The 16106-nt window shown below is 36.9% G+C and overlaps 1 protein-coding gene across 1 annotated transcript in view; it reads right to left on the bottom strand.

Moving 5' to 3' along the window:
* The window catches only part of antxr2a (ANTXR cell adhesion molecule 2a), a 55527-nt gene that overhangs the window by 38590 nt on the left and 831 nt on the right, over nt 1–16106 (bottom strand). Inside the window, exons 2-12 of the mRNA XM_079814054.1 lie at nt 14276–14347; nt 12276–12347; nt 11679–11760; nt 11010–11114; nt 10859–10927; nt 10520–10600; nt 7265–7325; nt 7030–7125; nt 5245–5314; nt 725–803; nt 480–575 (exon numbers count right to left, since the gene is read on the bottom strand). Of these exons, the coding sequence (XP_079670180.1) occupies nt 480–575; nt 725–803; nt 5245–5314; nt 7030–7125; nt 7265–7325; nt 10520–10600; nt 10859–10927; nt 11010–11114; nt 11679–11760; nt 12276–12347; nt 14276–14347 (883 nt within the window). The remainder of the gene's footprint in view (nt 1–479; nt 576–724; nt 804–5244; nt 5315–7029; nt 7126–7264; nt 7326–10519; nt 10601–10858; nt 10928–11009; nt 11115–11678; nt 11761–12275; nt 12348–14275; nt 14348–16106) is intronic.

The raw sequence follows: 16106 nt of genomic DNA, 5'->3' as shown, positions 1-16106 counted from the left end.
TAGTAAATGTTGAAATTAACATTAACAAAGAAAAATAAATGCTTTATAAGTGCAGATCATTATTAGTTCATGTTAACTAATGTAGTTAACTAATGTTAGCTAATGAACCTTATTTAAAGTGTTACCGAAAAAACGTTTTTGTTTTTTTCCTCGCCACACATATGAAATACTATTTGTGGCAGCAGTTCTGGTTGCACACATCATATGAATAGTCAGGATGTGGTAAGGTCTGTTTCTGTGCATTGTACTTCCTTAGAAGGCTGTCTTTAAAAAGTACACCTTAGAAAAAGATATTACAGCAATAGCTCCTACTATTGATTTCTTATTTTACTGTCATGATGAAGCACAAGAGACTTTACGGTGAAAATGTAACATAGGAAAATATAATTCCCAGTTCAATCACAATACGGATTCTCTGTGAGATAAGGGAGAAACTCTTGAGATGTGACACTGAGAGCAGGAAGACATGTGACACTTACGACAGTGCAGCAGAGTGGCCAGAACCACCACATCAGAGTCAAAGCCAACAGCAGTAAGAGCACCAAGAACACAATGGCCACCACTGTGCCATCCGACTAATGAGAGAGAGGGAATATTTACAATTAGCTTAAAAATAGGATAATAGGAAAATGCTATAAAAACAGAAAGAAAGAAAGAATTTCATGTAATATAAATCCTACTCCAAATCCAGTTATTTTTCTTTCTGATCTCATGTTTGACTTACACACGAGGAGGCAGTTATGGTGAAAGCACTGGTGAGGTATGATATGCCACTGTTCAAGCTGATCAGGACCTCCATTTGTCTGTAGGAAGAGAACACAAACCCAATGGTATGTTTAGAGTCATTACACACTGGCTTTGAATAAATGGTGAAAATAGAACAAAAGTAAATCCAGCTTTATTTGAAGAAATTTTTCAGTGAACAGTTTTAGTTTATATATATATATATATATATATATATATATATATATATATATATATATATATATATATATATATATATATATATATAGTTACAGCAGCAATGGGGAAGCTAACATAGGGAAGAGTCTAGTTGGGGATTATTTAGAGTATGATTTCTGATAAAAGCAAGTGTCAGAATAGGCAGTGTTGGATCCGTTTTATACAAAAAAGGGAAGAAAACAAAAATGTATATGGAAACTAAACAAGAAACAAACAGAAATGAAATAACACTAAACTGAAAAAGGGGGGGGGGAAAGGTCATACTAGTGATGCTTACTGGTGTCAGAATTATTTGAAGTTAAATTCCTACAGAATTTGTTGCAAATTTTCTCTTATTTACTGTGGAGGGAGTTGAAGGTGGCTCGCAATTAAGGCACTAATGATGAACGGCATTGTAATTTCCATATGTCTATTATGCAGGAGACAATTACCATGGGGCTAATGAGAATCCTCAAGCAGGAAATCGACTGACTGAACGCCTGAGATCCCTCCCAAAATGAGAGAATATGTAAAAAAGACAGGCTACTGTCTGCAGAGCCGATGATGATGCAGTAGAGATAAGGGAGAGAAAGAGTTACCTACAGCAAACAACGAAGATTCCACTAACTTTTGGGTCTTGCGCAAAGCATTCCCACCAATGAGACCAGCAAGGTTCCTTCACAAACAACACCAACTGAAGAACTAACTTTCTAAAGGGTCTTTCCCATTACAGTGTAAACCACAGTCTCTTACAGTCCTGCACTGTAATGTAGCTTTTTTGGTCTATTGAGGACTTTTAGATGATATCCGCTTTAACTGTCACTGCCTTTAGAAAAATCTAGTCCTTAGGCTGCAGGAAGCTTGAAAGGGTTTTTTTGCATGTTAACTAGGTGCTGAATGGATGAGAGGAGAGGCTAATTCAGCTGACATACTCAATACATGCAAATGGGAGGCAAGTTGTTAATCAAGCTGGATATATGTATGTTTGGTGAATGGATGAGAAGTGATCCACCAAATTCCCTTGCATTAAAATTCCTCAGATCACCTTTGTACAGTTTGTAGTGGACAGAAAGCATTTCTGGAGGAATATTTATGTGATGCTTTGTGAGACTTGATAACATTCAATCTGTATTATTGGATGTTGCAATTGGCAACAAACATCACAAACAATGAAGGCTGATTTATTTATCTTCAGAGGTACTCTGAAACCTGTGCTAAACATACAAAGCTGTTCCTGAAACTCTTCTTCAAAATATTAAAAAGCTTTTATTTTACTGACTAATTGTTATTTTAAAGGGGAAATTGTTTGTTTGGGAAGCACACCCTGAAGAAGGCTGTCTGTGCCACTACGCGTGGGTTGTGTGTCCCCCATGTCTTTTAAATGTTCTATTATGAAATAGCCAGTAAAATAAAGGAATTCGTTTGAATTCCCGACCCCAAAGAGCACCTTCATACGTCTTATTGAACTCCCTGAGCACCCTGGACTTCTTTGCCTTTTCTGTTCTTGAAACTGTTCGAAATGGTTTTCTTTTGTCTAGAAATGCAGAGAAGAAGAAAAGGTGACAGAAGTTCAGCAGAATAACTCAAGCACATGGACACAAGTGCTCTTGCCATCACAGAAGGCCCCTCATAGCACCACAAGAGACTGAGAGTGGTGTGTGAGTTTGATTCCTTGTCACAAAGCACATGCTGATGAAAAGTGAAAGTGACGTAGCTGAATGGGATGACATGGGTGTCACTAAGGGCTTCCTAACTTCCCTTTCAAATAAAAGCGAACAACCTGCATTATTGAAGGCCTTACATATGCATCAGCCCCAACAGACGGTAACACAACGGCACGCATGTCTGACTAAACTTCAAAAGTTAAATCTGTTAGATTCACATAGTTTTCTTATTTAAATCAGGCTGTGTGCAATGCTACTGTACTACAATTTCCATTACCATTTTAATTACTTTTCTAATTGTTTTTGTGCCAGATTAAAACTACTCTGATTACAAAATAAATTATACCATCTGATGTTACATTAATTAAAAACATATTACCACATTAAATAGTCTCGATTTGGTTAGCTATTTGTTAGTAGCATGTAGCATGCACTACCAATTAAGTCTGGGGTCAGCAAGACTTTCTAAAAGAAAGTAATACTTTTATTCAGCAGGAATGCATTAAATTGATCAAAAGTGATTACCTAGTTCTGGCATGAAACTCTAGATGGCGCAGGCTGATAGGTCCTTATCTCATTAGGACCTATCGATCTACTGATCACATCATTATCTACATAGCACAGCTGATTGGTTGCTGTTGCATGGCCAATGAGCTGCGGCTCAACATTCAACTAATACCGGTAGTGTTGCTGTTAGCAGTATTCAGCACACTTTCAGAAACCCTCCACCTTCCCCAGCTCCACCTGTATAGATCTACGGGGGGCCAATAGAAAATACATAGACATTGCCATACCCATTAGCATGCCCATCTCTATTACCAAACCAATCTCCCAAGAGTTGTGACAGAACAGTAAATACATTTATGCTACAAATAATTTCTAATTCATACTAAAACTGCTCTTTTGAACTTTATATTCACCAAAGAATACTGAAAAAATGTATCACAGTTTCCACAAAAAAATATTAAGCAGCACAACTGTTTTGGACATTGACAATAGAAAGAAATGATACTTGAGCACTAAATCAGCGTTTCTGAATTTCTGAAGGATCATTTGACACAATGAAAATTCAGTTTTGCATTCACTAGAATAAACACAATTTTAAATTATATACAAATAGAACATTTTAAACAGTCATTTTTCATGATATCACTGTTTTTTTTTAGCACATAAATGCAGCCTTGGTGAGCATAAGAGACTTCTTTGAAAAACATTACAAAATCTGACCCCAAACTTTGAATGGTAGTAGAACTACTTTTCCACAAGAATAGACTGACTTTAGATTAGCTCATTCAAATTATGATTGGCTTGTAGCTTGGCAATTAGCTTCCCAGCACTGGTGAAAACATCCAATGTGACATATCCAGAAATGAAATACATCACACTTTGATTCAAAAATGCATAAACCATTCAGTGCATCATTGCCTTTCATTCTGGAAAGAGTAACCATCTTTTAATCATCTAGCAGAGTGAGAGGAGGAGCTCCTGTGGAGGCAGCGCTGCCATGTTAACTGGATGCATCTCCCACCCCCTACGCAGATGGAACTAAAATGGCGGCCTGACAGATCAGATTGATTATTGATGAGGCACGTTCCACCACTCGCGCTGCAGGCAGGTGTCAGGTCTGTCCCTCAGTTATTTTTCTCACTCCGCTGTTGTTGTGAAAACGCAGGTGAGGACATACTGCTGCCAGACAAAAGTTCCTCACCCCCTCCAGCCAATGACTCAAAGGGACGGGGCTGGCCAGCGCTAATGGGCAGGCTGACAGATGCCCTAGATCCTGGTTTGACGAACCAACAGCTGTCGTTGCAGATGAGACCCTGATATCTGGCGATACGTCACTGAACCACAAAGACCCTTTGAATCCCAAAACGCCTCAAAAAAGACACTATCTGATATTCCCTAGTAATCTGTTTCAGCAAGGATTGTTCAGGACAACTCATATACAGTATGTCTGCAAATATGATATAAATGACATGAACTACTGGTTTTCTAGGTAGCATACCTAGAGATGCTGGACATTGGCAGTTGTCAGAATGCAAACTGGGCTGACAGGTAGAAATGGACAGAGAGTGGAAGAAAAAGACGGAAATTTCTAGCGCTCTGACATGATGCAGGTGTTATGTGGTTGCCTATTGTCAATGCATCGTAAATTATTTAAATGGGAGCGTGGAAAAGGGAATCGGTGCATCTGTCGCACATCCTTTTAAAGCCCTCCACCAGATGTGTTTACTAGCCGTTCATAGCAGCAAACTACTTAATGGGTCACAGTTGCAAGCCAAGAGTTAATTAAGCAAGCCTTTTGAATGGCGACCACGTATAGGGGATCAAACGTCCCGGGTAAGTCAGAGCATAATTTCACACAAGCTGCTCACAGTTAATCCCAGATCTACACAGGGTGCTGCGTCTCAGTCAATTCAATAACATAATGTTGTAACATGACATTTCAGGCTGGCATATCATATGATAATTTAATGGGTCACAATGTAGCAGCTCAAAGTATGTGCGATAGGCTGTAACAGTCTGTTCAAGTGGGGTTGAAATGATGCAAGATAAATGATTGATTATTGAATGCATGCTTTCTGTACATTTGGCGATCTTAATGACACTTGCTGCTTTATGAAATATAAATACTCACTGTCCCACTGAATACAGCACTGGAGCAGGACATAGGACATAGTCATTCCTCACCTTGCTTGGCTTTTCCTCTGCAAAATGAATAGAAAGTTGATTGTGTTATGATCCGCTGCCAAACTAGCTAGAGAACCCCCCCCCCCCCCACACACACACACACACACACCCAAGATGTGTACCGCCAGGCCATTTGTTATGGCGTAGAGGCTCATTAGAAGAACTGCTGACGTGTGCAGGCAAGAGTAAAAAAAAAATTCATCCCACTTGAAAATGCTTCCTTTGCCGCATCACTGCTGAAGGCACCCAGAATTCAACGTTTATGTATTTCCTGTCTGGTTCCAAAAGCAGTGAGCAAACATGTGGATCCCATATGTGGATCTGTCATAATGGTTTTGCACTCATAAAGGAAACACCATTCAGGGACAGCACAAAAAAAGTATAGTGACTGCTCATGAAAAACCATACATCTATGACTGTTATACACAGTTAAAGGAATAGTTCACACAAAGAAAATTAAGATAATTGACTTACTCTCATGTCATTCCAAACCTTTATGACTTTCTTTATTCTGTGAAACACAAATGAAGATGTTCTGAAAAATGTCTTGACACAATGAAAGTCAGTGGTGTCAAATATAGTTTTGGACCCCCTTGGCTTTCACTGTATGGACAAAAAATAAAGCAAAGAAACATTGCAAAACATCTTCATTTGTGTATCATAGAATAAAGAAAGTCATACAGGTTTGGAATGACATGAAGATGAGTAAATGACAGAATTTCAACATTTTTGGATGAACTATCTCTTTAAGAAAATGTAGAACGAAAATATTGTTGCTTTAGATGAGAGGTTCTCAACATTTTTGATATATAATATACAATTATAATATTTTAACAAAAACTGGGAGTGTCAATGATTTTGTCTTTCCATAATTTAAACAAATAATAAACATTTTAGTTAAAGGGGTCATCGGATGCCCATTTTCCACAAGTTGGTATGATTCTTTAGGGTCTTCATGTAAAGTCTGTAACATACTTTGGTTAAAATTCCTCAATGTTTGTGCAAAACAACACCCTTTTTACTTCCTCAAAAACAGCTCTAATCACAGCGACCCGTTTCGGTGCATGTCTCTTTAAATGATAATGAGCTACTGCACACCCCACCCCACTCTTCTGTGGGAGGTGTAGACACAGGACAACATGAAGTGAAGAAAAGTCTACAACTGGCTGAGGGGGGAAATATGCTAATATGGGATAGTCATGACATCATATTCATCATATTGCTCAGAAAATTAAAACTACTTGATTATTGAGAGGTGTTTAGGCTTTTTGAGGATTAAAAAAAAAGGAGTGAATGGATTTGTATCATGTATCAGGGTATTGTGTCCACACCCTGCAAAGACACATTTATATGCAAACACCATTTAAAAGTAAATTTTTGCACCCGATGGCCCCTTTAAGTTAGATTTTTTTAAATTATACAAATATATTAATTAACATAATTTTATGTCATCCTTCAGCTCTTTTTGAAGTCCCCAGTGGACCCCTGGTTAAGAAACACTGCTTTAGATGTTTGTTGGTCTAGTTGAGTACGTCTTTAGTAACCTAAAGTGACAGTTAAGCCACAAAACGTCTTGAAACTTAGGTGTATTGCATCCTAGGTGTGACTAGCTTGTCAGTTCCTGTATACAACTGACTCTCACGGTCTTTTATCATTTGGCTTTATCTATGCAATATCATATCAAGCTTAAGGGTAAGACTGAGGTCAATACATGTGGTATAATCATACTTACTGTAAGTAACTCCATCCACTATGAAACTGCAGAGAACTCCTTCTGTTTGTCTCCCCACTGTGAATCCGTTCCCTCTCAAAACAATGTCAAAGGACTCTGTGGTATGTAAACCAGATGAGGACATAATGAGAAGCACTCCTGGGCGTTCACCCAAATCAACGACCACGTACACACACACGCACAAAAAGGCAATTTCATCCACCCTGATAGCTGTAAAAGCCCTTGAAATGCTTACGGTTCACGCAGACGCTGGACGGCTCCACTGTTAGGATCTCTGTGCATGATTGCTTGAGGATCTGTATGATAAAAATGTATTAAAATCAGTACTTGTCACTGCAGAATCACTATATCAGCTATCACAATGTCCGGGTCTTTAGCATTCACGCCGGGGATGTTTGCTATTCCAAATCAAGCTCAATGAGACGAGCATCACATACAGTGCGGTGTGGGATAGACCCGTGTCAGCCGTTATGGGGAAATTATGCGGTGCCATTTTCCCTCTTCAGCTCTATTAGAGACCGCAGGCTGACATTATCATATAAACAGGCCTGTGAGAGGCCACCATCGCCTCTCCCATCATCCACATAAATCAACAGAGGACAAACTATGCAAATCTCTGTACACAATGGGCAAAAAGACAACATTAACAGAAAGATATGGTCCTCCGAATCACCTGCAGCGCAGATGAGGCTTCAGACTGAAGTGGAGGACACGTATAAAACAGGCTGATTGAATATGACACCTGATAAACTCTGCTATCATTAAAGGGGAGAAGGAACACTGACTAAACGTCAGGGCCGAAAAATATTCAGGATGGTCTTTATGGCTCTTTAATGAGTTATGAGATGGCACGATACAAGGGAGGTTCATCGCAAGACGTTTCAACTTATTTTCTCTGACAGGCATCTATACACGGGAATAAACTTAAAGCATCCATCCATCCATCTAGAAGATAGACTTAAAGCATTAGAGTATCTATCTATCTATCTATCTATCTATCTATCTATCTATCTATCTATCTATCTATCTATCTATCTATCTATCTATCTATCTATCTATCTATCTATCTATCTATCTATCTATCTATCTATCTATCTATCTATCTATCTATCTATCTATCTATCTATCTATCTATCTATCTATCTATCTATCTATCTATCTGTCATTATTAGACAGCTATAATCTTGATTCTAGTTGATTAATAATGACATTATTGCAGTGCCAAAAATTCTCAAATGGACTGACCTTTTTTCACTTGGACTTGTGTTTGGATCACCATCCTGCTGAAAAAGTTTTTTTTTTTTCATAGCTTCCTATTCTCCAATATTTTGCTCTGACATTCTTCTCTAATGGCTCCACAGCATGATTCTGCCATGACTTCACTGTATGATGAATACGAGGCATCAGCAGTGTGAGAATTAGCGCTACAAATACTGCTTTGAAATTTGTCTGAAAATGTTCTTGACCTCATCTGACCACAAAAAAGGACATTATATACACTACCATTCTTATGTGTGGGGTCGGTATGATTTTTTAATGTTTTGTAAAGAAGTCTCTTAGGCTCACCAAGGCTGCATTTATTAGATAAAAACACAGTAAAAACACAGTGAAATATTATTACAATTCAAAATAACTGTTTTCTATTTTATTATATTATAAAGTGTAACTTATGATGGCAAAGCAAAATTTTCAGCATCATTAATCCAGTCTTCAGTGTCATGTGATCCTTCAGAAATCATTCTAATATGCTGATTTGGTGCTCAAGAAACATTTCTTATTATCATCAATTTTGAAAAGTTGCTCTGCTTAATTTTTTTTTTTTTTTTTTCAGGATTCTTTGATGAATATAAAGCTCAAATGAAATAAAAATATTGTGTAACATTAAAAAAGCTCTGTCTCTTTGGATCATTCAAAGTATTAATTTCTTCTTCTTCTTTTTTTTATTTTTTTATCTTACTGACCCCATCAGTTTGAACAGTAGTCTAGATATGCCCCAGTCAACAATACCATGCAAATATTATGATATGGCCACAAAATATTTACAAAAACTTTCTCTGCCATCAATCAAAACATTCTTGGAATATTAAAATAGGCCTGGCTAAATCTATTCTTTAGGCTTTTGCTTTTTGCAAAATCTGTTAAGTCTACTTTAGCCCCGGACTGCAAAGCTGCACAGATGATCTCAAATCCTGGAAATCTGAGCAGAGAGCAACATGAGGCCAACTAGCCCAGCCTCCAAGATTACTAATCACTAGAGAATGCCTGTGTTTTGCTGGGCCTGAAACTCCATTTGGCCAAACAAGTAACGAGATGATGGGTCTTTTTTCATCTTTTTTCTGGAGAAGGACAAGGAGGACAACAAGGTCCTGTCTTTTGTCTTGCATGACTAAACCTGAAAAATATCCCAGAAACTGATTCCTGTAGTCACAAAACAACACACCCATGTACAACAACACTGATCTCAGCTGTTGATGGTTTACCGAAGGCAGAAGTGTTCAGTCTTCGTACCATGTTTACAATGTTAAACCGCATTATTGGTAAATGCCATGCACATAAAGGGGTAATCATGCACTGAAAAATACTTGACAAGGACCATTTCAAAGCATCATGAAGCAAATGGAAAATATCACAAATGAATTGTCAACAGACTTGTGTAAGATGAAACCGCTTTGGCAAGTTCATACAAACACAATGTTGTATAGAGTCCTTCATAACCAACAATTTACAACCAAGTGATGCAAGCGCTTTCAAAAGCTATATTTTATAAAGTTGCCTTACAAAACAGCATTTAAAAAAAACAAAAAAAACTTTAGGTTAAATAACAGATCCCGATTGCTTTAGCATCAAACATCTGTCTGAAGCCTATTTTTAATTGCAAAAATATGTCCATATCAAAGAACACAAGATATTCAGAAAATGGTCTACTCTAGTTCAATACTGAGGCGGCTTAAGGGTTAAAAACATGGGCTTGTTGTAGTTTCTCTCAGCATTTTTCCCTTAAGGTTTTGTTCCAGGGGGTTGTTCACATGATGAGTCTAGTGAGTCGCTTTGAAGAAATTGTCAGCTAAATAAATGCTTAATAGTTTTAAAAATGTCTTAGTCGACTAAAACAGGGGTTCTCAAACTTTTTGGGGCCAGGGACCCCATTAGTGTGGAGAAAATTATCATAACTACAACAGTAATTTTAATACAATGTATTATCAAAAAGGCAGTAATGAAATGAAGGCTAATCTTTTAAAAATGTAATAAAATGAAAATGTAACAATTCCTTTTATTTTTTTAGCAAAGTGCCACATTTCTTAACAGTAAACAGGTTTACTGTTAAAATTAAAACACAAAAGTGGATTCTGCGATTCCGTCCGTGTTTTCCGCATTGTAGAAATCATAGGGACCTAAATTTATTTAGCCCACTTTGAGAACCCCTGGACTAAAACCACAGAGGCATTTATTACACCTTTTGGGATGGGTGCCCCAGGCATGGAGAACTTACCGAGTTAACGATGCCTTTGAGAGCTTGAAAGCCTCCTTTGACTGGGAACACTTGCTCCCTGGTATCAGCCACATCGACGAGCTGTTGGCAGGCAAATAAAAAGATAATAATAACGGGGCTGATAGCCAAGCAAGAAAAAAAATGTGCTGACATTTCCTCTCCTTTAACTCAGTTTGTCATCGCTACAGAAACAGGAAAAGAGCAGCAGTCCTGCAATTACAGGCAACTCTGCAAAACCCCTGCACTTGGTGGAGATTTAGAGAGCATTTTAAGTGTTAATTGCGCATGGATTCTGTGCATGCATGTAGTATACACACTATTTTAAAATGCCAATATTACCTGTTCTTCATCAAAGTCCTTTACTCCAACACAGTACACACGAGCCCCATGCTGCCTTGCTATATCAGCCTGTATACAAGTAAAAAAAAAAAAAGATTTATTTGTTGCCATAAAAGTATAAAAATATGTAAAGTGTTAGATTCCAGCTCACCTCTTCCTTAGTGAGTTGATGGATATATGGTTCAAGCTTCCCATCAGTTAAGGCCACAATGATACTAGAGGACTTTTTAAGCTGTTTTTTCATTTGTTCAGATGCCTGGATAAAAGTGTTATAAAGTTGTGTCAGTAGAAACTTGTCTATTTTCTCAAAAACTGCACAGTAAATAATAATAATAATAATAAACGAAGCAATTTCAATAGGGTCCTCACACCATCAATGCTCGGGCCCTAATTATATAAATATTTAAAACATATATATAATTTATCTATGATTGTAATAAAGACTTACACAGAAATGACCTTGAACCCAGAATCAGGACACTGAATGTGGTGTGTTTATTTAGAAAGATGTAATTATGCCTTATCATGGTCATGAGGGGACCAAACAGTTTACAGTTGTATTTTGTTTATTCTAGCACAAGACTAAAGTACAGGAAATACAGTCAGTCAAAAGCAGATTTCATACACTCCAGTGTCATCACAACAATATATAAATTAATTTTCAAAATGCACATTCTATTCCCCTGTTCATGTAAAGTAAAAATTAATTAATTAAAATTATATATATATATATATATATATATATATATATATATATATATATATATATATATATATATATATATATATATATATATATATATATATATTTATAAATTACCTCTTTCATTCCTACATGCATGTAGGTTTCTCCTGCAGGATTGACCTTACTTAAAATCGTCAGACCATCATTAATTTTTCCCCTGATAATGAAAAAAAAAAAAAAGAAGCAAGACATATTCTGATCAGTGTATGTGTGAGAAATATTCTACTAAATGTTATGCATACAACATGATGTAATGGTCATTTTAGAGTCATTGAACCCCTTCTACATATGAAGGAAACCTTTACGCCTTAAATATTTACTCATCTTTAATGTAATATACAACACAAACACATGGGCCCGGTTTCACAGACAGGGCTTAGACTAAGCCAGGATTAGGCCTTAGTTCAATTAGGACATTTAAGTAACTTTTATAAACGTGCCCAAGAAAAAAACATTACTGGTGTGCATCTTGAGACAAAACAATGCCACTGACATATTTTAAGATTTGTCAGTGCAAGATTCTTTCAGTTAAAATAGCTCAAACATGCATTTTAGTCTAGGATTAGCTTAAGCATTGTCTGTGAAACCGGGGAAAGGTGTACTACACATGGTGGTCTACTAGCTTTCATACACTAAGAACTGCAAATACTTCATGCAAGCCTGATTCCATACCTGTCTCCAGTGATCGGTAACACAACTTCTGCTTTTGATGAAAACACTATGAAGGACACTCGCATATTTGGACTAGAATGGAAAAATATGAGAAAAATGGAAAAACGCTGTAAATGAGTGGCAATCAAAAATCAAGTACAACTGCAAATTGTAGTTATACACATCTCTTTTTTTATCACAGCTAAAAACCTCTTCAGAATTGACATATATATTTATACTTTAATAATTAAGCTAAATACAAGCATTGGTGCAAATGATGCGGTCAGAGAAATCCTGTGATGTTGAAAGCCTCGCTGTTCTCATGTTCCTCTCGCAATCATCAGAGTTGGTTTATGAGTAAGATAGCCAATGTGACTAGCTAATAAAAGCTTGTGTCTGGGAAAAGAGAACTCTTCTGCTTGGACCAAAGAAGTGATTAATTGATATACAGACAGGAAACAGGTTGTCATGTGTGATTCATGCAGACATCCTGTTGGTGATTATATTTATACCTGTCACTTCCTATATTTATTCGTCCTTCCTTTCACAATACGAATAGGACAAACATGCAGGACGCGCAATTTTTCTAAAAAAAACAATGATGCAATAAAGATGCATGATGATTGCATTTTGGACCTATGTCAAGTTCAAAACGTACAACTGTAATACTGGTATGCTATCCAGTATTATTTATAATACCATTACAGAATTTATTCAATTTTTGAAAAGACTTTCAGTTTTCTATTTGTCAGTTTTTCACTTTTGTATTAGTTTGTTTATTGTATTATATTTCTATTTATCTTTAATTTATTTTTATTTGAGTTTTAGCTTTAGTCATTTTACTTACGCATTTCAGTTCAGTTAAGTTGCCAAGCCAACATTTTTAAGTTTAAGTATTTCATTGAATGTCTTAATGATATTGGAATATAATTTTTTTTCTCAGAGAGAACTGACACATAATCTGACAACAAATATATTGCTGATTATGACAAGTACATTTCAAGGAAGCAGTTGGTCTATTTCACAACCTTCTGTCACAAAAGCTGATACAGATATAGGAACATGTTGGGTTCCTCTACACATTTGAAGTCAGGTCTCAGGACTAAGCATAAGGAGTGGTGCTGCTTTTTCTCACTCAGAATGACATCCAATCCACAACCATCCCCCATATGAGCTACTCAGGGAGAACATCCAAATGTGTTCAAGCAGCCAAATTTTGTTAACCAAAATCAAACGAAGAACAGGCAGGAGGACTGAACATTTCACAAGCTGATTGAGTGATGAATACAACAATGAATTGCCTAATGGTATTACGATGTCCTGCGTGAATAAATAATTGTCCTGAAAAGGAAATTACCCTGAATGTTCCTGAAGATATAAAGACGTGTTGCAACTCGAGATAATCCCTAAAAGATATACGTATACACTATAGGTCCATTCAATGCTTAAATAAAGACCCTAAAAAGAGCCAGTGCAGACCACATGGCACAACAGAAGACCATCAAAGTCTATGGCAGACTGCACTGGTCTTCCTGCACCCATGACTTAAAGTACATTGGCTGCGTATTCTCCTTTCATGTGTGAGGGATAAGTGTGCTGTTGGATGGTTGCAGTGCAAATGGCCATTCTCACAGCCCAGAAGACTGAGCCTCCTTGCCACCCACTCCCACCTGCTCCCTTTGCTATTTTCTCAAGCAGACTGCTTTCTTCTGGCTAGGTCGCTACCGTCTGTATTGGCACATACATTGAGTCAACGTTACATAAGTTCACATTCATCTGGCGATTCCCCCCACCCCCCCACCCCCCCACCGTCCCACCGTAGGGCCATCTCAGAACCGGATGTGCAGCTGCTGTGTAGCCAAGATAGCATTTAGCTTTGATTCAAGTTGTTATGGATGACTTCCTTTGATGTGGTGGATTGGGAGTTACATTCAGAACCATTATTGTACAGTGACTTGTTTGGTAGCATAAAGCACACAAACTCAGCATAAAACAATAAAAAAGAAAGCAAGAATATTTACCTCACAAATCTCTCTGTAAGATTTTTGACGAAGTCATAGATCTGACCCCAGTCAGTCGAAACGCTTCCAGATCTGTAACAAAGCACATGAAAAAAATGTCAGCACTAAAAAACAAAAAAACAAGAAACAGCTTGAGGCAATTATACTTAAATCTTTAAGTCAAATGTCTTCATGTGGTTATTGTAAGAGTTGTGCTGTTGATTACACTGTGGCAAAGAGGCTGAGTCAGCTACACTTCAGTGTTAACACTATCTCAGAGAAATGATGGAGTCTGTCTACATACAACACACAACACACTGCGTCAAGGCACTGCTGACCACTAAAAACATTTCATCATTCCAACACCAAACATCAAGCTACGGTTAGTGGCCGTGCTAATATATTTGCTATAAATAAATCGTTTTGAGACACAAAACTGTGCAAATAACTGTTCAAACGTGTATTATCCTCACCAAAGCTATCTATTTGATGAAAAATGCAGTTAAAAGTAAATTATTATTATAATTACAATTTCAAACAACTGTTTTCTATTGTCTATATGTCATTTATTCCTGTGATGGTAAAGCTGAATTTTCAGCATTATTAGGCCTATTCTAGTCTTCAGTGTCACATGATCCTTCAGAAATATGCTGATTTGGTGCTCAAGAAACATTTGATATTATTAGAAATGTTTAAAATGCTTAATATTTTGAGCAACTCTTGGATGGAAGTACTTAAAATTTATGTTTTAATCCTTACTAAATATAAGTAAAAAAAAAAAAAAAAAAAAAAAATCTTACTGACCCCAAGCTTTTGAATAGTAGTGTAATTTCAAACTAGAAACGGTTAACCGTCTATTGACAAGGCTGTTGGTAGATAATGGAACTAGCACATATTAACTGTACAAACAAACTTGGTTACTGCTGATAGCTTCAAAAATGGTCAAATAACAGCCTTTTAACTGGCCTGGCCAGTGTTTTTTTTTTTTTTTTTACATTTTAAGACATTTCGCAGGAGGAGCCTATTATATAAACTGACAAGCAAAGGGATGGGTAACAAAGAACACATAACTAGTAAACACTGCACAAATCAACATAAAATCAAGCAGAGGTATCACAGACAGAATGCAACTGTAGATACAGGGATGCTTTCATAATTATTTTTTCCTATTATTGGGAAATCTGTACATTTCACAACATAAAATACATGAAAGTGGACTTCTGTGACATTAACCTCAATGCAATGGAGTGTCTTTAATGAGAAAAGTGTGTAAAATGTGCCCTTGATGTAATAGCTACAAGGTAATTGAACTAATAATTATAGTCCACTGCATGTGCTGAGAACATAAAACACAAGCGATAGGTAATTAGAAAATCATTTTTTTTAATGCATTGACTTCTTCCTTGTCTCAAGCCAAGGTCAGAGAATCTAGATACGCTTTAGTGGGACCATCAGAGAACATCACACCGCATTTAATATGAGGAAAGATCTGGAGGTGGACCGGTCATTATGCCTGGCTAGTTCTGTGCTGCACCCAGTTCTTCAAAAAGAGCATATCTATGCCATCATCCTGTGGACTGCACTGAGGCCAACAACTATTCTCAAAGGGTTGACATTTAAGATGAAACATTACAGATACAGATGACAGGCAGACAGAGACAGATATGTTTCTTGAACTTAGAAATTACAAAAAGACATTCGATAGACAGCCAGCCAGTCTTCTTGAACATACATCTATTAAACATGATAGATAGATAGATAGATAGATAGATAGATAGATAGATAGATAGATAGATAGATAGATAGATAGATAGATAGATAGATAGATAGATAGATAGATAGATAGATAGAT

Source organism: Gobio gobio, assembly GCF_949357685.1.
Source record: "Gobio gobio genome assembly, chromosome: 4".
Taxonomy (NCBI): Eukaryota; Metazoa; Chordata; class Actinopteri; order Cypriniformes; family Gobionidae; genus Gobio; species Gobio gobio.
The sequence above is the reverse complement of the archived record's forward strand: the minus strand, read 5'-3'. Positions and strand labels throughout refer to the sequence as shown.